This window comes from Nerophis lumbriciformis, linkage group LG07 (genome assembly GCF_033978685.3).
Source record: "Nerophis lumbriciformis linkage group LG07, RoL_Nlum_v2.1, whole genome shotgun sequence".
NCBI lineage: Eukaryota > Metazoa > Chordata > Actinopteri > Syngnathiformes > Syngnathidae > Nerophis > Nerophis lumbriciformis.
In genome coordinates, this window is record NC_084554.2 from 22,927,501 (window position 1) to 22,952,500 (window position 25,000).

Below are 25,000 nucleotides of genomic sequence, written 5' to 3' on the forward strand. Positions count from 1 at the left end.
ACCCAGCCCTAGTTTCAATGATGCCATTTCTGTTTGTCATGTATAATTTTGTCTATTTTGTGTTTATCCTTGAATAAACAGGTCAGTTTCTTGTTACCAACCATTGTGTATTATTCAAACTCCCCTAATTCAGCTGGCTAGTTGTTATCAAGAGTACTAAAACCCTTTTCAACATGATTCTGACAACTAAGTAGGCTAAATAACTTTAAACTTTAATACATGCTCGGATAGGCTAGTATCGGTCAGTATCGGTATCGGATCGGAAATGCAAAAACAATATCGGTATCGGATCGGAAGTGCAAAAACTTGGATCGGGACATCCCTTATATTATATATATATATATATATATATATATATATATATATATATATATATATATATATATATATATAAGGGATGTATATATATATATATATATATATATATATATATATATATATAAATAATCAAACTCAAATAACAAGGGGGTAATAGCTCAACAATTTATTTTCTTATCCAAACAACAACATTACAGCAAGATTAAACGTCAACACCGAAAACACACACGTACCGTTGGTGCACTTCAAAAGAAAAAAAACAAAAAAGGAAAATAATTTTACCTTATGTCTGAGAATATTTGTGTCATTGTTTAACACTCAGGGAGTTTCGGAGTGATAAACGAGCAGTGGCTTCGCGTAGCTGCCGCTAACGTTAGCACAAACTAGCCAGGTGAGGTGATCCTTCGTTGGCTTGTGTCCAGGCAGCTTTCGCTGTAATACAGGTCCGCTGTGGCATCTTTTTCAATTTCATCACAAATAAAGACTTGCTGCGAAACAAAGCCCCATTCGCTGATAAAATCCTCAAAGTGAAGGTGTCGCAAGCTGGAGGCTAACTAGCTAAAATTCTAGCTCAGTGGTTGTCTAGCAACCCAAAGTTATAGAGCAAGACTGTGAGAGTTTGGACACATTTAAAGCATTTCTGATCACACAAAGTGAAGTGAATTGAATTATATTTATATAGCGCTTTTCTCTTGAGACATAGTGAAACCCATTATCGAAGTTACATTTCAACCAGTGCGGGTGGCACTGGGAGAAGGTGCGTAAAGTGTCTTTCCTAATGACACAACAGCAGTGACTAACATGGCGGAAGCGGGGATCGAAGTGATCTCTAATCAGGCTGACACAGCTCTAATCGGCGCAAAGGACAACAATAGTGGAAACAAATAAGCTAGAAGCCCCGCCAGCCTCGAAGCACTTGAAAATGGCTGTGCCGATCCGATGTGCAAGGATGTAAACAGGATGCAACGTAGGGGGCCCCTCCTCTTCAAAATGGGTGTGCCCGTGTGTACAGGATGTGACTTCATCAAAATGGCAGCCCCCATAGGGCTCCCAACAGCACACAAAATTAATAAATGAATAACTGAAGCATTCGTACGCCGAGACATAGTCCGCACACAGAGACATATTTGGCGAGATGTTAACATTCGAAACTGAAAAGGACACAATTAGAGGCGTTCGTGAATCGAGGTTCCACTGTACTGTAACTTCATTAGCTACTTAGTTAGCGCTCTGTGATCACGGCGTCTGCGTTAACGCTTATTATACCATTTTGCTAACACTTGGTTAATATTCAGCTCACAAGATGTAAATTGAGTATTGGCGTTTTTTCGATGTTTTTAGAGGGCTTCATGGGCGCAATAGAGTACACCCATTAACTGCATTGTTAGCCACCTCATACTATCAGAATTTTACGAATAAGAATACATAAAACAAACAAAAACATATGTTCTTGCCTTACCTAGGGATTGTGAATGATAGGGCAATTTTTTTTTTTTAAAGTGCAGTTCCCCTTTAAAGGCTTAAGTAACTGTAGTTTTAAAAGACTGACTTTGAGGGGAAGAAAATATTCAAGTTGTTTTTAATGATACTGTAGAAAAATAAGGCATGAAACCCACTACCAACTATGGACCCATCATGGGGATGAACGTATAGTTTCAATAATGTTTAGCAAAGTTTTTAACATTTTTGCAAATAATTTTACAGCAGTTTTTGGAAATAATTTTATGGGAAAAACGAATGAAGGCATTTCAACGCTTTATTCTGGGGTTAATAAAGCACTGTTGAAACAAAACAAAAAAAATGTTGCTTACCTTTGGTTAAACATCTCTCTGAAGTTGTAGCAAGCTCTGTAGTTAGGCAAAGGTTTGGGATCCAAAGGCCTATAGATTGCCGGCTCTCCTCTCTTCATAGCCAGACCATTCAGCTCCACAGTAGGTGTTATACTGCCTGGTGAGGGAAATTTCAAAATATAAACTCTATACTATTGTGTGACATACAGTGCAGACTTTCCTATACTTTGTTATGCAAAAAAAAATAATCCAAAAGATAATACATTAATTTTTCCCCCATACAAACACCCCATAATGACAAAATAATATATATATATTTTTTTTTTTCTTCTGTTTACACATTAATAAAAACAAACTAAACAAATCCATGAAGGGTCAAATGGGACAAAATTAAATAAATACATTTTTAAATAATTACTGAAATATGACATGTGGTATTAAAAATGACATTTCATTATCTAATCATTTAATTAACTTGCTTTCACTGTTTCACTATTTAATGAATTATTGGTTTCATTATTTCATGATTTATGTAATTATTTGATAAATTACTTAATTACATATTTAAAGAGTTATTTAAAGATCAATAATTAAATCTGGAAATATTTTATAATGAATTCATGAAATCAATTAAGTATATGTAGATACATTAGACACATTTAACACATTTATATATTAAATTTAAAATCTGATTATTTTAATAACACATTTAAGTAATTATTTAAAGATAAATAATAAAATTGGGAAATAATATAATAATGAAATCAACTAAATAATTTCCGGCTGAAATTTTGATGGGCCTGCTATCTGTGCCCTGGATCTATGGCTGAGGGTCACTGGAAGCCGGCATACTTTTAAGATGGTGCAGAGTGTTCGAATCCGTGAGTTTGAGGTGTAACCATACATATGAGCTACAGCGCTCGCCTAAAACGTTAGCATGCTAACACTTAGCATGCGTCACATACCATAAGGAGTATGGCAGTAGAATAAGGGAAAAAAGTGTAATATTAGCTATATTAGTAAGCATGCTAATTTTAGCATGCTAACGTTATAATGGTAGCACATGACTGGGTAAGAAGAAATACCAAAATGCAGTATTTGTAGGGGAAAACATAGAAAGTAGTAACAAAGCAAGCATAAAACGTTAGCATGCTAATATAAAAGAAGATAGCAAAAAAACGTTAACATACTTGTGAGAACGATAGGGTGCTAACAGTTAATGTTCTACGCACATAAAATCTTAGCAACACTACCGCATATTGAAAAAACTTAGATTTTTTTACTGGGGGAGGTCTTGTTTTCGGTCAATGTTGTGTGCCCAATGAACTTTAAGTTAGGCCATTGTACAGATACCAGACTCAGACACCTGAGGGAAGTGACAGCATCTTCTGTATGATTTGTAGAAAAACTTCATGCCAAACAAAGTCTGATTGTGGCCAAACGCTTTGAAATATCAACTTTTCGAACACACTGAGAGCCTCAAGGCTTTGGCTAACATTCTGGTGTTGTCAGATTTCCAATAAGTGGAAAAATGGCCGAGTTTGAGTGAGTAATAAAATGTGAATTGTGTTTTTGGGGTTTTTAGAGTCGACATTTAACATTGGCGCCAAAGAAAGATTTTGCTGACTTTTTTGGAAAAAATGGGACACATGACCTCCATAAAAGTGACATTTTCTCAGACATGTGTGTCTACGTTTTCACCAAAACACATGACACTAATGAAAGATGTGGCTGTGAGGACAGGTTGTTTACACACAAAAAAGCGTATTTTGGCGGCTTCCACACTCTAGTAAATTAGAGTGTACACCATTAGTTTTAACAAGAGAACCACAATGGCACTTGCCTCCTTCCGATGGCCATCCAGCCAAAACCAAACATTGGATGTAAAAACTTTTTAGTCAGGATTAAAGTTAAAGTAGACAAGTGTGTGAACAAAATGAGATATTAAGCACCAAGGTACATGAATGTATGGCTAAGCTACAAAAGGAAGTCATCTTGCCTTTTTGCCAAAGTAATCCTCCAGTAGAAGGGTATGTACCATTTCAACTGGCCGATTTTTTTAAATTCCTAAATAGCGTCGCCATGGTAACACAAAATGTTCCCAACTATAAATACCGCTGTCGGCGCGAGCGAGACCTTTCTGACGATATAACATATGTAGGGGTTCGTTGGTAGGTTCGTCTTGCATTAGAAGAACTTTAATACATTTAACAATGCGAGCACCAATTCACTACTGCTTAGCAGCATGTGAATGGACGCTTGCTTTGCTTCCCATAATAAACTGTGAAGTATCAGGAAGAATATTATGGGCGGCTTGCTTTGCAGCAGGCCCATAATTAAATAATTCAATATAATTTTAAATTAGATAAATTAATGACATATTTAACACAATTATGTATCTAAATCAAATTACAATGAACTAATAACAAACTTAAGTAGTTATTTAAACAAGTATTTATTTAACTTTGTCCCAATTGGCCCTGCATACAAATCACATCTGTCATACAGCTTCAAAGTCGTAGTGATATTACAGGAGGTTTCCTTTTTTTCCAAGAACTGAGTAATTCTGTAAATACTAGGGGTCTAACGGTATTGTAGATACCGCGGTATTGCGGTTTCAAAATTATCACAATAATGTGACGTCTGACGGTATGAAACTTATTGTGTGTAGGTTTTTGTGGGGCTTTTGCATTGGTTGGTCTAAAAATAAACGACATCACCTATAATCCTCTGCGCAGCACAGGATCACAGGACGGGACTAGAAGGTAAGGGCGTGGAACATAATAAAGGGGAGAAAAGAAGGAAACATGTGGGAGAAGTGTGATCAGAGTAGATAAGAGGAATTGTTTTCTATGAACATTTCCCGAACTTTTCATCAAAATCTATCCATAACTTTTTCAGTAATGTTGCTAACAAACAGACAAAGGAACCCTGGCTAAAAACATAACCTCTTTGGTGGATGTCTGCGTACAAAGTGCTACCTTTGTTTCAAGCGTTTCCAAGGCATCACAGAGCAAGTCACGGTGCACCGCCGCAGAGGGAAAGCGTCCGGTCGGAGCGCGAACTCTGCACATTGCGGAAAATATGAGAAGCTACTTGATAAACCATCAGCCGGAGAAGATATTTGAACCCAGCAAAGTTAATAATTTTTAAAGTATTCACATTTTCCATCCATCCAATAAAAGTTAAACTGTCGGATGTTCGCTTGAAACAGTAGATGTTTCCGCACCCAAAAAACATGGACAATTCAACAATATCGTACAGTGGCTAGGCCTGGGCTGAGAGCTAATTTTGCTTGACGACATATTGACCTACGAATTATTGCTGATAAATGATATACTTTTTTTTTTAGACCAAATTAACCTCTAATGTAATAATACATGATAAATAAATAAATAAAATATAGTATAAATATTATTTCAAACTTGTATGCGATGAGGTGGCGACTTGTCCAGGGTGTACCCCGCCTTCCGCCCGAATGCAGCTGAGATAGGCTCCAGCACCCCCCGCAACCCCAAAAGGGACAAGCGGTAGAAAAATGGATGGATGGATGGATTTCTTATATATTTAACATTGTAATTGAAATGTAAACTTTTAAATCTCCAAATTAAAAAACAAAAGTAATAGTAAAATATACTTTGTTAACAAAATGTTGTACTTCAATAAAAATCACAACCAAAAGCAATAAAATATGTTAAGGGTTTAGGGGTCCTCCAACAGGGCTCAAATTTAACCACGGCAGTCGCGGCACCCTTGTCACTTGCTGTAGTGCCCTTAAAAATTGACCAGCATTTATGGCAAGAACATGCCGTGACCGCCCTTGATTTTGTACTTGTTAATGGACTAGGGATGTAACGGTAAACGGTATAATGATAATTTGCGATAAAATTCCAGACGGTTAGTAATACCGTCTAATTTTTTCATTACCAAAAAACCCTCATTTATTGATGCATTTTAGGCAACACGAATTCAGGCGCATGCGCACTAGCGTCATTTAGCTTGATAATCATGGCGGACAAACTACACAGACTTTGCTCCGGAGATTTTTCCCTCGTAGTAAACTGAGCCAAGCGCTTGGTTAAACGTCATTTTCCCTCGCTTTCCAGCGTGCGTTTAAGAGCGCACTGATGTGTTTAGATGGAGACAGGTGTGGACAATATTGGAGGCAGACTCTTCTGTCCCACATTAAAAGTATACAGCGAAGGAGAAAACTATTTGATGTTGCTTTTATTTTCTCAATAGCGTCCATCAGCTGTGACAGAGTTAATGACGTGAGCAAACATTCAGCAGTCGATGTATCGGGAACGTTGTCACAACTTCTTTTTCAATTCTTTAGTTTGTTTCCTGGGATGCTCACTTGTCCTTTATTTAACTGCAAACTGTAACAGTGTTCAAATAACATCAATACTAGTTCAAATGTTTTGTCATCTCATCGAATTAAACACAGGCTGTGAAGATTGTGTATTCGATGTGAGAAGTGAAGTGAATTATATTTATATAGCGCTTTTTCTCTAGTGACTCAAGGCACTTTACATAGTGAAACCCAATATCTAAGTTACATTTAAACCAGTGTGGGTGGCACTGGGAGCAGGTGGGTAAAGTGTCTTGCCCAAGGACACAACGGCAGTGACTAGGATGGCTGAAGCGGGGATCGAACCTGGAACCCTCAAGTTGCTGGCACGGCCACTCTACCAACCGAGCTATACCGAGGTGTCCCTCCTCTTTTTATTTTTGTTGGCCAAACTGTTGCACTGGAACCACTAGGAGGCGTTGGAGAAGAACAAAGCTTGTTTATTAGACTTCATCTTCATTATCCAAACTGCTTTGCCTTTTATTTTGATATCAAAAAGTGCCCCTTCACCCTGATTGACTCTCCCACCCCGTCTCCATTGTGGACTCCATCCGTTTCTTGGGCACCACCATCACCCAGGACCTCAAGTGGGAGCCGACCATCAGCTCCCTCATCAAGAAGGCCCAGCAGAGGATGTACTTCCTGCGGCAGCTGAAGAAACTTAAGGTGCCAACCGAGATGCTGGTGCAGTTCTACTCAGCCATCATCGAGTTCATCCTCACCTCCTCCATCATCGTGTGGTTCCCCGGCGCCACAGTCCGGGACAAGCATTGACTGCAGCGCATCGTACGTGCTGCTGAGAAGGTTATTGGCTGCTGTTATTGGAGGCATGTGGGTCGGATCACAGCTGACTCTTCTCACCCTGGACACAAACTATTCTCCCCTCTCCCCTCAGGCAGGAGACTACGGTCCATCCAGACCCACACCTCCCGCCACCTGAACAGTTTTTGCCAATAACAAGATCTGATAGCTCAGTTACAGCTCATGTTATTCCATTCTGTGTTTTATGTTGCACGATTTTTTTATTTTATTTTTTTCCAAGATGGTGCCGCTGTAGTGGCTGCTGTTGGCAGGAGCTCTGTGCTCTTGTGTCATCCTTTTGTGTTTCCCTCTTGTTTTCATGTGTTATTATATATATATATATATATATATATATATATATATATATATATATATATATATATATATATATATATATATATATATATATATATATATATATATATATATACACACATTTTTTTTGCCTTCTGGTTTGGGACCCTTTGGGACTGTATCAAGGGGTGGCACTTTCGTGACTTCTGCGGTGCTTTTTTGTGGACTTCTGGATCTGCCTCCCGGGAGCCTTTAGACCATGGAGACCAGCTGCTGGGTCTCTGCCACACCAGAGTCCTTTTGGAGAGACTGGAGGAGATGCGTATGAAGAGACAGGGCTGCGGAGCTAGCACTGAGCGCCGGGACGGACAGGCTTCACAGTGTCTTGGCTGAATGAGCAGGTATCGGACACCTCGGCCTCCTTAGACGCATCCTTGCTCATCCATGCGGACTGGACACCGGCCGAGTTAGTGGGCGGCCGAGAGTGGAGTCGGCTCTCGGTTGCTTTGTTGGGTCTGCTCCTGTCTTTGGCCATGCTCCCTCCACCCAAGCAGACGATGGCGTGGAACACCACAGAGGCCACCACAGTGTATGTTTCTTTTACTTATTATTCATAGCTGTATGTAGAAGTGGCTGGTTACATCAGCTTTGCTCTTTTAATGTCTTTAATGTCCTTTGAGGTTTGATGTTTCCCTCTTAGCTTATGTAACGAAATTTCGTTCTTATCTGTGCTGTAAAGTTCAAATTTGAATGACAATAATAAGGGAGTCTAAGTTACACATGTAAGAGGGATGTGTGCTATGGCTATGAGTTGTTTTTTCCTTGGCCTCAGTCTGGACCCCCTCTCCAGGGGCCCGGGCTTAGACCGATTTTTTTTTCTCTCAACCCCCATTGTTTACCTGTATCTCACCTTTTTTGTAAGGGGCGCCGGAAGTTGGCAGACCCGTCAGCGATCCTGTTCTGTCTCCCTGTAAATGTTTGTCTGATCCTGAATGGGATTGTGTTGAAAATTTTAATTTCCCCTCGGGGATCAATAAAGTATTTCTGATTCTGATTGCACCAAGTAAAATTCCTAGTTTGTGAACCCTTTCTCAATGGCAATAAAAACTATTCTGATTCTGATTCTGAATAAACGGGGCAAATGTGTGCCTTTTGAAGTGTTAATGTGCGATCAGTGTTCAAAAGAATTCTCTTGGAGGAGTGGCTGACAAGTTAGCAAGTGTCGTTCGCATCGCTGACAGTGACGTCATCACCGCCATTGTTTACAGAAGCAGAGATGCTGACTGTTTGTTACGATAAACACGCATGCGTCGCCAGGCTCTGCTTTTTATTGTAGACTTATCAGATTACATTTTTTAGACCCCAAAAGGGACAAGCGGTAGAAAATGGATGGATTATCTATAGCAGGGGTGTCAAAATTGTGGCCCGGAGGCCATTAGCGGCCCGCAGCTAACGTTTTAAAGACCCACGGCACATTCTAAAAATACTATTAAAACAAACAAAAATAACAAGTGGAATAAATAAGTTTACAGGTGAAATGTAATTTAGAAAAAGTTGCAATGTTGACTAATAAAACAAAGCCGTTTTTTTCCTTTAAAACTGTCATTGCCCAAAACATAATATTGAATCAAAATCAATGTTTTCATGAATATATATACAAGGCTCCGATTACTTCACATGAAGTATTCCACTTTGAAAAAATATTTTTGTGGAAGATTTAGCATATTTTGTGTTTGCCATAAAAACACAGTTTTCTTTGGAAAAAAAGGGAAGAAAACAAACAAACAAAAAAAAAACATTTGTTTTTAAAACGGTTACAAAAAAGTGGCACTACAAAAATTTACTGTGGGACTCCGTTTTTATGACTTGATGGGGTCCCTGCAACCCCATTTTGAAAATTCCTAGCGCCAACACTGATGATGGTATTACGTTCACACCCCAACACTGGTTTACCTAACACTCAGTAATCATAATTTCAATATTTATAACAATAATCTTAATTATTACTTTGGCCATAATTGGCAGCCCTAGATTTCATACATGAACGCTATTTTTATCTATATGCACAAAAAGGGCAGTTATGTCTTATGGCCATCAAGTGCCATATTTATATATAGGAGCACCTGCCTCGAAGAAAATTATGTTTGCCTTGGTGCCCTTCCAACTAGACTTGGTGTTCTAAAATATGAGCCCTCCTATAATGCAACACTTGCCTTGACATTAACAAGTAAAAATTTGAGGCCTTCTCCAATATACACAATCAAAACAATAAATACAATTGCTAAATAAAGTATCTCCAAACAAAGTTGCACTTAAGATTGAACATGTAGGCACAGGTAAAGTTGTACATTAACTGATAATCCAGTTAGGACATTTGTAAACAAAAGTGCAGAGTAACAATGTAAACAATACATATAAGCAGATGTATTAACAGGTCATATGCAAAAAAAAAAACTTAAGTCTGCAGATTCCGAGTAAGGAAACATCAACATAAGACAAATGTCTGTCAAACATTTGCAGCACTTTTAAAAATGCTAGCTTTCATCAGTATTTAATAGCAACATGTCTTTGGAGATGTATTTAACCACACTTTCTGGGAGCGCACACCATTTTACAGTGTTTTGTTTTCACTCACCTTGTACACCAATTTTAAATTTTTCAATTGACTATGCACCTAATACCTAACCCCGGTGTGAACAGTGGCTGCAAGTACCTGGGTTGCTGTTGATGTCCACTTTAGGTGAGCGGGGCATTGGCCTGGGAAGTACACTCTCAGTCAGGGCTTTGGCAGCTGTGGAATGCTGGGCCTTTTTAATGCTGGTGCCCTCTGCCTCCCAGACCTGCTCCCCCAGAGTCAGCTGCACTGTGAAGATCTGCAACAACGAAAGCCAGATGCAAAAACTTCAAAATCACAAGTTAAGGGACATCCCTTCGACATCAAACTCAGGGTAGAGGCTACGTCATCACCAATAGAAGAAGTCACCTTATATTTGCAAACATGCGAGCATACTTTGAGAAAAAGAGAGGAAAACTGACCAAAAAAAAAGGATAATTTCTATTGGGACAAAGTGCTGCACCGCAAACCCCAAAATATATATTTTTTAATCAAGACTACATATCCTGCAATTGGATGCATTTGTACACTATGTTTCACCTTTAGATTTATTCTCATCGACCAACCTCTTTTGGCGGTCTTTTTGACACTTACAAGTAGAGGTAGGAATCTTTGGGCACCTCACAAATCGATTACGATTACGATTACGATTAAGGATCTACGATTTGGTTAACAATCGATTATTGATGCATCTTTAATTTATGTATATTGAAGCAGTTGAAATTTTTTTTCGTTTCATTCGATTGTAGCTGAGATAGGCTCCAGCATCCCCGCGACCCCGAAGGGACCAAGCGGTAGAAAATGGATGATAGATAAGCGTTTATCACTTGCAACTAGAGCTGAAACGATTTCTCGAGTAACTCGATTATAAAATATATTCGAGGAATTTTCGCTGCGTCGAGGCGTCGTTAAGTTATTATTATTATTTTTTTTTTTTTACGGCATTTTGCCTCGTTTAGAAGTCAAAGATCACGTTTCGGCCTCTTGTCCACACGCATACGCATAAATTTGTCTTTAAAAAGGCAGACTTTTACAAACGCTGGCCAAAGTGTAGAGATCCAAAACTCTCTGCTTAGCGTATGCGCGTACACCGCATATGCGTACACCGCACAAACTGAGACTTGTGATGACGTCACGGTTGTGCGCTGTCATTTCCAAACTCATCAACACTGTCATGCTGGCTTACTTACTGTATGTTTGAACTTAAACATGCTGCTCTTTTCACTCAACATTAATAAAAAAAGACACATCCCGCCGGCGTTAATGACAGTCAGCTGTTTTTGATATGATGGCTGTCCAACCTCCAGCTGATGGGACAACTTTGACAAGCAAGACTTTTTGCTCTGTCATAAGAAAGATGCAACATTACTTTATGATTTTAGTAATTGTTTAAAGACAAATCTTGAAGTTAATTTACGTGTCTTGCTTCCATGAGCCGCTGCTCGCGCGTAAAAAGCGTCCAAGCAACTAAAAAAAACAATGTAGCGTCCTCCTTGTAGTGTGTACTGATGTTAAATACAATATACACTTCATTACACGTGTACTATATCACTATAGCCATGATTAAATGCTTTATAATTCCATGACAGTTTTGCAGCGGCACACGCATGTCCGTGTGCTTTATATAGATACTTGAACATGAAAAATGGTTTCCTTGGCTCGTTAGTGCGTGCTGATTTTAGAAATAGTGTAGACTTCTGTACAAGCCCCGTTTCCATATGAGTTGGGAAATTGTGTTAGATGTAAATATAAACGGAATACAATGATTTGCAAATCCCTTTCAACCCATATTCAGTTGAATGCACTACAAAGACAAGATATTTGATGTTCAAACTCATAAACTTTTTTTTTTGTTGCAAATAATCATTACCGTATTTTCCGCACTATAAGGCGCACCGGATTATTAGCCGCACCTTCTATGAATTACATATTTCATAATTTTGTCCACCAATAAGCCGCCCCGGACTATAAGCCGCGCCTACGCTGCGCTAAAGTGAATGTCAAAAAAACGCTGCGCTAAAGTGAATGTCAAAAAAACAGTCAGATAGTTCAGTCAAACTTTAATAATATATTGAAAACCAGCGTTCTAACAACTCTGTCCCAAAATGTACGCAAATGTGCAATCACAAACATAGTAAAATTCAAAATGGTGTAGAGCAATAAATAGCAACATAATGTTGCTCGAACGTTAATGTCACAACACACAAAATAAACATAGCGCTCACCTTCTGAAGTTATTCTTCATTCGTAAATCCTTCGAATTCTTCGTCTTCGGTGTCCTAATTGAAAAGTTGCGCAAGCGTGGGATCCAAAAATGGCCGGCTCCGCCTCGTCGAAGTCATCGGATTCAGTGTCGCTGTTGTTGTGCAGCAGTTCTGTGAATCCTGCCTTCCGGAAAGCTCGGACCACAGTTGTGACCGAAACTATCTGCCCAGGCATTTACGATCCACTGGCAGATGTTGGCGTATGTCGACCGGCGCTATCTGCCCGTCTTAGTGAAGGTGTGTTCGCCTTCGGAGCTGTGTGAAAAAAGCCACCCGGCCTCTTCGCGTAAACTTCCCTTAACCACTCGCTCATCTTTTCTTCATCCATCCATCCCTTCGAGTTAGCTTTTATGATGACGCCGGCTGGAAAGGTCTCTTTTGGCAAGGTCTTCCTTTTGAATATCACCATGGGTGGAAGTTAGCATGGCAAGCTAGAACCACAGTGAAGGATGACTTCTCATTCCCTGTGGTGCGAATATTCACCGTACGTGCTCCCGTTCCACAGGAATATCAGTTGCTGTGAAATACGGTAGTAATCCGTGTGCGGATGGAGAGATTGCGTCTTTTTATGAACCGGATCCTTGTCCTTTGTAGGAGCCATTTTGTGGTCTTTACAGATGTAAACAGGAAATGAAACGTACGGTGATATCCGCGCGTTTTTTCTTCTTCTTCCGGGGGCGGGTGGTTGCTTAAAGCGCTTCCTGTTCTATGGGGGCGGGTGCTTTCCTTGGCGGTTGCTTGCGTAGAAGAAGAAGCGCTTCCTGTTCTACCGGGAAAAAAGATGGCGGCTGTTTACCGAAGTTGCGAGATCGAAACTTTATGAAAATTAATCGTAATAAAGCGCACCGGGTTATAAGGCGCACTGTTAGCTTTTGAGAAAATTTGTGGTTTTTAGGTGCGCCTTATAGTGCGGAAAATACGGTAACTTAGAATTTCATGGCTGCAACACGTGCCAAAGTAGTTGGGAAAGGGCATGTTCACCACTGTGTTACATGGCCTTTCCTTTTAACAACACTCAGTAAACGTTTGGGAACCGAGGAGTCACATTTTTTAAGCTTCTCAGGTGGAATTCTTTCCCATTCTTGCTTGATGTACAGCTTAAGTTGTTCAACAGTCCGGGTCTCCGTTGTGGTATTTTAGGAATTCATAATGCGCCACACATTTTCAATGGGATACAGGTCTGGACTACAGGCAGGCCAGTCTAGTACCCGCACTCTTTTACTATGAAGCCACGTTGATGTAACACGTGGCTTGGCATTGTCTTGCTGAAATAAGCAGGGGCGTCCATGGTAACGTTGTTTGGATGGCAACATATGTTGCCCCAAAACCTGTATGTACCTTTCAGCATAAATGGTGCCTTCACAGATGTGTAAGTTACCCATGTCTTGGGCACTAATACACCCCCATACCATCACAGATGCTGGCTTTTCAACTTTGCGCCTATAACAATCCGGATGGTTCTTTTCCTCTTTGGTCAGGAGGACACGACGTCCACAGTTTCCAAAAACTATTTGAAATGTGGACTCGTCAGACCACAGAACACTTTTCCACTTTGTATCAGTCCATCTTAGATGAGCTCAGGCCCAGCGAGGCCGACTGCGTTTCTGGATGTTGTTGATAAACGGTTTTCGCCTTGTATAGGAGAGTTTTAACTTGCACTTACAGATGTAGCGACCAACTGTAGTTACTGACAGTGGGTTTCTGAAGTGTTCCTGAGCCCATGTGGTGATATCCTTTACACAGTGATGTCGCTTGTTGATGCAGTACAGCCTGAGGGATCGAAGGTCACGGGCTTAGCTGCTTACGTGCAGTGATTTCTCCAGATTCTCTGAACCCTTTGACGAAATCACGGACTGTAGATGGTGAAATCCCTAAATTCCTTGCAATAGCTGGTTGAGAAAGGTTTTTCTTAAACTGTTCAACAATTTGCTCACGCATTTGTTGACAAAGTGATGAACCTCGCCCCATCCTTGTTTGTGAATGACTGAGCATTTCATGGAATCTACTTTTATACCCAATCATGGCACCCACCTGTTACCAATTTGTCTGTTCACCTGTGGGATGTTCCAAATAAGTGTTTGATGAGCGTTCCTCAACTTTATCAGTATTTATTGCCACCTTTCCCAACTTCTTTGGCACGTGTTGCTGGCATCAAATTCTAAAGTTAATGATTATTTGCAAACAAAAAAAAGTTTATCAGTTTGAACATCAAATATGTTGTCTTTGTAGCATGTTGGGTGAATATGGGTTGAAAATTATTTGCAAATCATTATATTCCGTTTATATTTACATCTAAAACAATTTGCCAACTCATATGGAAATGGGGTTTGTAATACATCACCATGTTGCTGAACATGTTATAATTCTATGAGTGTTGGGTTTAAGCAGCACAGGCTTGCATTCGCTCTTTAATAACGTCAGGATTCTGTGTACGTGCAGGCAGGTTTTAAAGATAAATTTGCTGCTTTTTTCAGGCTTCTGATTGGACAAAATGTGCATGACAGCAGGTGTATGTGTTTGTGTGTAGGCAGGGTGAAAACAGCTCAGCGGATTTCCGTGGAGAGACCACCATTTAAACGGCACCGTATAATAATCATCAAAACGAAAGGCAACAACTTCGTTTATGCGGTCACACCACACAGCACATAGGGCTGTGAGCGCACCTGTTTTCGTTAGCACACACAAATTGGCACAATCAACCACAAACGCATTTCAGCTGTGCGTGTCAGCCTTCAATAATGAAAACAGGCGTTTAGGAAATAAAAGACAATTAGGCCAAACGCAATAATTGAGGGCACATCTTAAGATGTATAATGCTCCAGCCCGACTGCACCAAATAATAATATAAATCAATTTAATAAAGTCAAAATACAAATAAGGCAACATGAGTAAATTTGTACAGCCGATATGGGCATCTACATCAACAATATTATTTGCCTGAGAAGCTGGACAGGACAAAAAACAAAACAAAAAAACTTTATTTTTTAAATTTTTTTAAAGCAAAAATATGATGTAATCGATTGGGTTATTTGATAGAATACTCGATTACTAAAATATTCGATAGCTGCAGCTCTACTTTCAACTTAAAAAAAACACATTTATTTGGAATAAGAAACTGCTAAATTGATTCACACATTTATTAAATTAATGTAAAAGAGTGCAAAACTGGACCATTAGTGCCCGATGGTAAAAGAGGTTGTCGGATCTCTCTGTGAGGTGGCTCACTGCAGTCAGCCAAATGTTTTAATTGTCTGCATGACTTTATTTACCGGTACAATAAATACATTGATTATCGATTATTGACATTTACTAATCGATTTTATAATCGTCCATCTCCAAATTGCAATACATCGAAAAATCGATTATTTCCCTCACCTCTACTTACAAGTCCCATGTACCACAGAATGTTTTGTTTTTTAAGTAGATGCTTTACTATTATTATCATTACTGAAAATGTCATGTACAATTTTATAACATGCATGCAACTCTATCCAGCCAGCACTCTGGTGCTGTGGGAACCAATACATGGGCACTGGTCCCTGGCCGGATGTATGGAGAACCGGGGTGACTGAAAACAACGATGGAAGGCTCGTCTGAGGGCGAGCTAGAGAGATACTGTAGCCATGCCCCGGGTAAATTACTTCTGATGTTGTGACCCGTTTACATCGATCCGTTTTCTACCGCTTGTCCCTTTTAGGGTCGCGGGGGGTGCTGTAGCCTAACTCAGCTGCATCCATCACGTCAAAAATATACCTTCTCGCTGGCTACTAATAAATACTCTAGAACAGGGGTGGGCAATTATTTTTTACCGGGGGCCGCATAAGCAACCCGGGCACTGCTGGAGGGCCACACCGACAATATTTCAATTAAATTTTGGTCAATATTATTTTTGATATACTGTAAGATAAATAATAATAATAATAATAATAATTAATAATAATAATAATTTAATTCAACCTAACTTAACTTTATACAAAAGCAGATTGCTTTTGATGGTTTTATTTTTAACACTGTCTTACACAACACTTCCTGATGTATAAATAATAATAATAATAATAATAATGGATTAGATTTATATAGCACTTTTCTAGACACTCAAAGTGCTTCACAGAGAAGTGAGAACCCATTATTCATTCACACCTGGTGGTGGTAAGCTACTTTCGTAGCCACAGCTGCCCTGGGGTAGACTGACGGAAGCGTGGCTGCCAGTTTGCGCATTCATTCACCGGTGTGAGCGGCACCGGGGGCAAGGGTGAAGTGTCCTGCCCAAGGACACAACGGCAGCGATTTGGATGGTAAGAGGCGGGGAGCGAACCTGCAACCCTCAGGTTTCTGGCACGGCCGCTCTACCCACTACGCCATGCCGCCCCTAATACAATGCAAAAATGTCAATTTATCCTGCATTATCCAACATTTTTCCCCGTCAGATTTGGACAACCATTTGTTGTTAAAAATCGTTTTTAATTATATTTATTTTATATTGGTTTTATATGTAATTATTTTTTGTTTTTATTCAGTCATTGGTGGAGCGAAGGATAATATTTGAATATTGTTTTTAATATTGTTGTGCAGCACATTGGAAACATTTTGTTGTTTAAATGTGCTATATAAATAAAGTGGATTGGATTGGATTGTCACACCTGCCAGCTTGTCCCATTTCAGTCCTAACATGTCCAAACACGCATTTACCTATGTGAACAAGTCATTACCTGTGGTTGTCTCTTTAATTGACTGCATGGCTGCCAGCTCCTTCGTGATTTGAAAGTCTGTAGTTATCCCACGTAAGAAGATGAGCAACTGGGCGGTGTCACGTACATCGCAGCTCTCATCCAAAGCCAGCGAAAAACAGTCAAGATCTCCGTACATACCAGCGCAACAGAGTCCAATAAGCACTCCTTAATAAACTCTCCGTCAGAAAACGCCTTACTTTTTCTGGCGATTTTGTGAGAAATGGCGAAACTTGTCCTGACAGCTGCATCTCTGGGGGTGTGAAATTTGGCAAAAAGTCCTTGTTGGGTTTGCAGTTTTACCATCAAAGCATCAGCCTCCCTTGCGCGCTCCATCAGACAGATTCCGGTATTTTTCCTCGTGCTTCATCGTGTAGTGGCGATTCAAATTATATTCTTTAAACACAGCAACCTGTGTACCACACATTAAGCACACGGCTTTACCTTTAATTTATGTAAAGAAATACTTGGCAGTCCATGTCTTGTTGAAAACACGCCATTCGTCATCAACTTTTCTTTTTTTAGCGTCTCATCACTTGTCGCTGTGCACCTTCACTCACAGGTTGCACCCGGACATACGCCCATAAATAACACTTTTCAAAATAAAAGCAGCACAGTTGTATTGCACGCACGACATAGATGTTTTTTAAACTTTATTTTGTAATTTGTGATTGCCGCTGTTCACATTCACTCACAATCACACACGCGCATACGTCCACACGGAAGTAATACAAATAACGCTTTTCAAAACAAAAGCAGCACCGTTGTATTGCACACTCGACATAGATACTTTTTTAAATGTATTTTGCAATTTATTATTGGCCTCACGAGGGCCGGACAGGGACGTACAAAGGGCCGGATGTGGCCCTCGGGCCGCAGAATGCCCAGGTCTGCTCTAGAACTACAACTGGTTGGGAACTGACTGACTGTAATCATACAAATATAAATAACATCAACTTTGTGGCTTGGAGAGCGAACGCAGGCAACGACAAGTAAGCTAGCTAGATGATGCTACTTACGCTAACTAGCAAGCTTGTTTCAGCACCCCGATCGTCTCCCTGTCCTGCAACTCAGTGCGGCGTTTAGACAAGATCAAAAGTGAGTACTTGCGGCTAAGGCGAGCGCTCAACAAATTTTGTTTGGATCGTACTTCTTTGTTTTCATTAAAAAACACGCAAGTGATATTTTGACGCAAAAATTAACGTTTAAAAACGCAGATTTTTGCGTTTTAGATGACATTTCACATGGCCGTATGCGTATTTGCGTGTGGGTGCACATGTGCATGTTGTCACCGGAACCCTGACTAAAATAATATACTTTATTAGCAATACAATCCATCCTAATCAAGCCACACAGTTTAAGATATTTAGGTAACAGAAGTGGGGGGTAGTATATTGCTGTCAGTGTTCAAAAATGTTTGATCTGATATGTAAATGAAGCACATATTATATTTGTTGAATTCCTGTCCTTTTGGGGGTTATGGTTACAAAAAACACAGAAAACATTGAAACAAAGTTCATCAAATCACAAGCTAAATTTATATTTTTAAAAAGCCTGTTTGCCACAACTTTTTTTTTAAATGCTGCTGCGAAATCAGGCATTTTGGGCTGCATCAATCACAAAAAAGCCTGCAAAATCCTGAAGGACTGTCTAATTTGCAATGATGCATGTAATTAGAGAAACAAGCCATACATTGAAGACAAAACAAATCTGTTTGTTTCTATAAGTTATTAGTATCAACATTTCAGCTTATTCTCATCAAATTTGGGTATCGATACTTCCATTCCAATACAAACTAATTATCGTGACCTGGCTATACTAATGTTCACAGTTTAAGTTTTCAGGATCATTAAAATGATAAAATTTTTTATCACAATTGTAATCAGACCAAAACATAGGATGGCGGTGAAACAATATCAATATTTAAATTAGATCGTTTTATTATATACTACAAATGTTTTAATAAATTCAGTGCAAAACAAACAACAAAAAACATTGTAATAATACAAAAATTTTGATTTAATCACTGTAGCATCGACCATTAACCAAAACTATACTTGGTATTGTTACAGTTGATATTTTTATCAATCCGCCACCCTTGTTTACATTCAAGCGCTCTAGCTTAGCTATATATTTTTTTTTTTATCCTTGTAAAGTGAGTAGTGTAGCATGTTTTAGCTATTCCTCGTCCTCCAGTAGAATCAATACTTGTAAGAAACGTAGTTTATTTACCGCCATGGATGCGAGGATTAGTGATTTAGAAGCATATTTGCACTGTGGCGGGTTGTTTGGCACTTATTGCAATATCGGCGCTTTTTTTCCCGCTCGTCACTGTCAAATTTGTGGGACACAAAATGTGTCATCAACATGAATTATCACGATATGACGATGGCAATAAAAGCCAAAGTGATATCATTTATTTTGTATATTGTTCATATAGCTTTTGATTGCAAATCCTATTAGTGACAAACCAAAAGTATTTGTAGCAGCTGATACATTGCTAACTCCAAACACCTCACCTTAGCGTGTGCAGGGCCTCTCTCATTGAGGAGCTTGTACTGAGGCTGGATCCTATTGAAACAGGCCAACTCATTCACCAAACACATTGGAGTTTTCTCTTTAGGGTTTGCCATGTTCTCCTCGGGCGAACCTGAAACCAAAATAAGGACAATGAATACTAAAATAAAGGGTAATCAGACTTGTTGGGGAAAAACATACAGACACAAAATAACTTCCTGAGAACTAGCGTCCTCTGCAGTGGACATTTGGGTTTTGCATAACAGGGCTTTTCTCCGCCAAAATGTGCAACTCTGACACAAAAAACATGTCTACTGCAGAGGACACTGGTTACACATAAAGGCATGAAATGTCCACTTAATAATGTCCTTGACGTCCAATAAAAGGTACCATTGTCCATAGTGCACTGGGAAAACATCTACCTGGTGGTGTGACGGGCACAGGAGCGTCCCCATATCCAGCTGCAGGAGCAGGGCAGGCGGGTGTGGGGGACGAGCCTGTGCCATTGACAGAGGGCTGCAGATCCAGGGGACCTGGGCTGGCCGTGGCCGCCGGAGGAACTCCGGAAGAGAGGCCAGGACCAGCCAGGGGTGCTGAGGTCTGTACTTTTACTTGAGCCATGCTCTATTCCTGAAACAAGAAAAACACAATTAATACCAACAAAAATTCAGGTGAAACTTTCAGCAAAAACATTTTTAACTCGGGGTGTCCTAATATAACAATTAGGATAAGCACTGAAGCCCTGACTATTGGCCGATACAGATATTGATATCAGCAGAATTCATATATACATTTATTTTAAAGTGCGGAACGTTAGAAAAGGCTTGATCAGGTGTATTTACTCAAACAATTAGAGGTGGGAATCTTTGGGCATCGCAAGATTTGATTATAAATCAGTTACTTATAATTTATATTGCATATTATTAATGAATTGTATATTTTTAATATAGTTCATATGCAGGGTTTCCCGCAGCGCTTTGTTGTTAAGGCAGCTGCCTTCCACACGGACATATTAAGTAGCGTACTGCACGTTGTGTAAACAATACTCAAAATGCCGGACATTTGAGGCATTTAAAAAAACACCGCCCGACAGTCCAGCAAAAGAGGACATGTCCGGTGAAAAGAGGACGTATGGTCAGTCTATCCTAGCCCGTTAGCTGCTAGCATGCTAGCAAAAGAGGACTAGCAGCGATCGGTTTCACCGGACGTGAAACCGATCTCTGCTAGCATGCTAGCAGCGACCGGGCTAGGTCCTGACCATACGTCCTCTTTTCACCGGACATGTCCTCTTTTGCGGGACTGTCGGGCGGTGTTTTTTTAAATGCCTCAAATGTCCGGCATTTTGAGTTAGGGTTGCGTGTATTTTCAATGTACGTTCAGGGTTAAGAAGGTTAAAAACAAAACAAATTGTGAAGGTGCGCAGCAGCATTCGTGAGGGAGGGGGAGAGACAAAGAGAGCGAGAGAGTTATGATAAACACGCTTGCGTCGTCAGGCTCTGCTTTTTATCGATATGTTTTTCACATTTAATTTTTTATTATCTATAGCAGGGGTGTCAAAAGTGTGCATTTTTGTAACATTTTCCTTGTTTTATTTGGCAAGTTGAAAGAACATATGTGGCGCCAGTATGCTGTTTTTTCCCCAATAAAATACTGGAAAGGATAGAAATGTAGTTTGTCTCTTTTATCCGATTATTAATCGGTTAATCGAAATAATAATCGACAGATTAATCGATTATCAAATTAATTGTTAGTTGCAGCCCTAATATATATATACATATATATATATATATATATATATATATATATACACACACACACACACACACACACACACACACATACATACATACATATATATATATAGGGAGGTGAACTGATGTGGGGAGTCTGCAGAGGTTCTTTCAGAAGGTTGGGACAGTTGTTAGGGAAGCCTCCAGGGGGCGCTACTTCGTGGTCTGTTCACTGTTGTCTGTGAATGTTCTTCTTCGTTGGTTGTGGCCATCTTAGGTCACAACTCCATGTCCTTTTCTAAAGGTAAGCAGGAAGGGACCAGGCTCCCCAGTTAAAAGATAAAAAAAAGTGATTGTTTTGCACTATTAAGCCGATTTATTCACAAAATATGATAGCTAAGAGTTATATTAAGGTGGGGGTTCTGTAAGTTGTGAAGAGACTGTGGATTTTGTTAAGTTTTTATGCCAGTGTGTGTGGTAGCCGAGAAGCATGTTATGCTAGTACATGTTTTGGTTCTTTTCATATTATTATCCACTCACTCAGTCATTTATTCACACACACACGCACACGCACACGCACACATTACCTGCTGGTTATATTACTGGCCACGATGAGAGAAGTTGATTGTGTTATAAGATATACAGTGTTATAGTGTGTCATATTTTGTATTTTGTGACAACTCCATGTCCTTTTTTAAAGGTGAAGATTTGAGATAAAAACGACTCCACCCAGATCCTATGCTTCCTTGCCTGGTCTTTCTCTCCGTCTTCCCACGCACACAAAAATACAATACACAACGCAGAGACTTCATAGGAAGACCGAGGACTAGACGGACCCGGCATAGGGGAAGCCAGCTTCAAGGGTTACACACACACATATACATACATATATACATACATATATATATATATATATATATATATATATATATATATATTATTATATATATATATTATTATATTATATCATATTATAGGGATGTCCCGATCCGATATTTGGATCAGATGCCGATATTTGCCAAAATATGCGTATCGGCAAGGCATGGGAAAATGCCGATCCAGATCCAGTTTAAAAAAAAACTCCGGTCCGTGTTTTCCAACGCACCGATTTAAATAATACATTCCACTTTTCTGCTGCTCCCTAATTTCCGTTCCGCATTTTCTAGCACACCTTCAACACATCCACAGGTCTGGATTCTCACGCAGTTGCTTTTAGCTGCTGGCATTACACGACAGGCTCTTCTCATTCTTTCCTGTGTCTCCCTCTCACAGACAACAAGCGCACCTTCTTACACACGTCACATACATATACACCCTCTCCCAGCAGAGCGGTAGCAGCATGGCTAACGTTAGCTGTGATGCTAGCGCAGCCGTGCGAGCAACGTTCCCTCTAAAGGTACGCGCCTGTGCAAAAGCGTCCTCTGGGCACGGCAAATCTATGCCACGCACAAAATCAAATAAAAAAATAAGCTCATAACAATTTTCGACACGATACAGACACGACAGAGAAAACAGTTTGTCATCATTGTTCAAATATTGTAACGTCTGTCAAGACGCTTTGAGGGCATGAATTACACCGATCACTTTACTGAGCAAAACTCTTTATTGTCGGCCATAAACACATCACCAAAACATTGGTAAAAAAAATTATATCTAGCTAAAGTGGTCATTTTCTGCAGTACAAACCAGACCAAAAGCAACTTTGTTATATCAACAGCAGCCGCTCGCTCTTTCTCACTTGCGCCAACACATGCACATATGGCACTTAGCCAGTGATGCGTTTACAGCCACACAAAAAGTCGGACAACTCCAACACCACACAAAGTGTAATTCCAGGTCGTTACACTATGATTTACCAATCAAATGTGTGCTTATTTTAGTGTCATTTAGTAGGAATCTTAATTTATAAATATGAATCACGAAATGCTGTTAGTATATTAAATAAATACTAAAAAATATATATTTTTTTACAAACAGGAAGTTGCAGGAATGTACACATGATCCCCTGCTTACATCTCATTGTGCAACATTTGAATGTTTTATTGGGTACTAAATGCAATGTCTGAAAGGGGTACAAGTTATTTCCAAAGCAGGACCTCCACCCAGACAAACAATACAAGTACACAGTTCATGAAAAACAATATTTTTTGTTATTGTCATTGTAAGTGGGCCTAAACACTTATGTTAGAAAATAATCTCATGGAAATGACTGCTGTCATTTGATTATAATAATAAGAGAATGTTGTCTGTCCATCTGTGTTGGCCCTGCAATGAGGTAGGGACTTGTCCAGGGTGTACACCGCCTTTCGCCCGAATGCAGCTGAGATAGGCTTCAGCACCCCCCGCGACCCCGAAAGGGACAAGCCGTAGAAAATGGATGGATGGATGGAAATTGAACTTGTTTTTTAGTCAGGTTTGGGACAGGTGTGCTGCTGGTGTAGCCACAGTGTGCACATCTGATGTTGCTCACATGGGCTCCACTGAATGCTAAGGGAGTTTTTGCGTTTGCTCACACACATGAAAAATTAGAGGGAACATTGCGTGCGAGTGGTAATACGAATGAAGGAAGAATGAATTAATTCCCCCCAAAAACAGCGGGCGGTCCATCGTCTGGCGGTGGTTTGGCTTCAAGTGGGAATATGTCGAACAGACAACCATAATTTGTCAAGTGTGGAGCAAAAGCGTTGCTATAAAAAGTAGCATTACTTTTATTTTATTTTACATTACATTATATATATATGTAGCATCATTTGAAAAGTCCCCTGCTCGAGAATGAAGAGTGTTTGAAACTCTGCACGTCAACATTTCCATTCGGTGCCACACGCCCACACCATCAAAATGCCGAGGCAAACATTTCCAGATCAACACCGTATGAAAAAAATCGTGATTTTTTTTAGTTGTGATTTCCTTCTCTGCATGAAAGTTTAAAAGTAGCATATATTAATGCAGTATGAAGAAAAATGTTTTGATGTAGACACATAGAATCATCTGTGCTGTGATTATATGCATCAAGTGTTCATTCAAGGCTAAGGCAAAATATCGAGATATATATCGTGTATCGCGATATGGCCTTAAAATATCGCGATATTAATAAAAGGCCATATCGCCCAGCCCTAGTTCAATGATGCCATTTCTGTTTGTCATGTATAATTTTGTCTATTTTGTGTTTATCCTTGAATAAACAGGTCAGTTTCTTGTTACCAACCATTGTGTATTATTCAAACTCCCCTAATTCAGCTGGCTAGTTGTTATCAAGAGTACTAAAACCCTTTTCAACATGATTCTGACAACTAAGTAGGCTAAATAACTTTAAAATTTAATACATGCTCGGATAGGCCAGTATCGGCCAGTATCAGTATCGGATCGGAAGTGCAAAAACAACATCGGTATCGGATCGGAAGTGCAAAAACCTGGATCGGGACATCCATCCATCCACATACATATATATACACACATATATATATATATATACATATACACACACATATATATATATACACATGTATATATACACACACACACACACATATATATATATATATATATATCCATCCATCCATCCATCCATCTTCTTCCGCTTATCCGAGGTCGGGT

At 39.6% G+C, this 25,000-nt stretch overlaps 1 protein-coding gene across 4 annotated transcripts in view; it reads right to left on the reverse strand.

Annotated features, from left to right (window-relative positions):
- stau2 (staufen double-stranded RNA binding protein 2) overlaps nt 1-25,000 on the reverse strand; it is a 277,028-nt gene that overhangs the window by 230,874 nt on the left and 21,154 nt on the right. For all 4 annotated transcript variants that reach the window (XM_061965635.2, XM_061965637.1, XM_061965638.2 and 1 more), the window contains exons 2-5: nt 20,099-20,306; nt 19,679-19,809; nt 10,268-10,427; nt 2,130-2,265 (exon numbers count right to left, since the gene is read on the reverse strand). In XM_061965635.2, coding sequence (XP_061821619.1) covers nt 2,130-2,265; nt 10,268-10,427; nt 19,679-19,809; nt 20,099-20,297 — 626 coding nt within the window. In that variant the 5' untranslated portion in view covers nt 20,298-20,306. The remainder of the gene's footprint in view (nt 1-2,129; nt 2,266-10,267; nt 10,428-19,678; nt 19,810-20,098; nt 20,307-25,000) is intronic.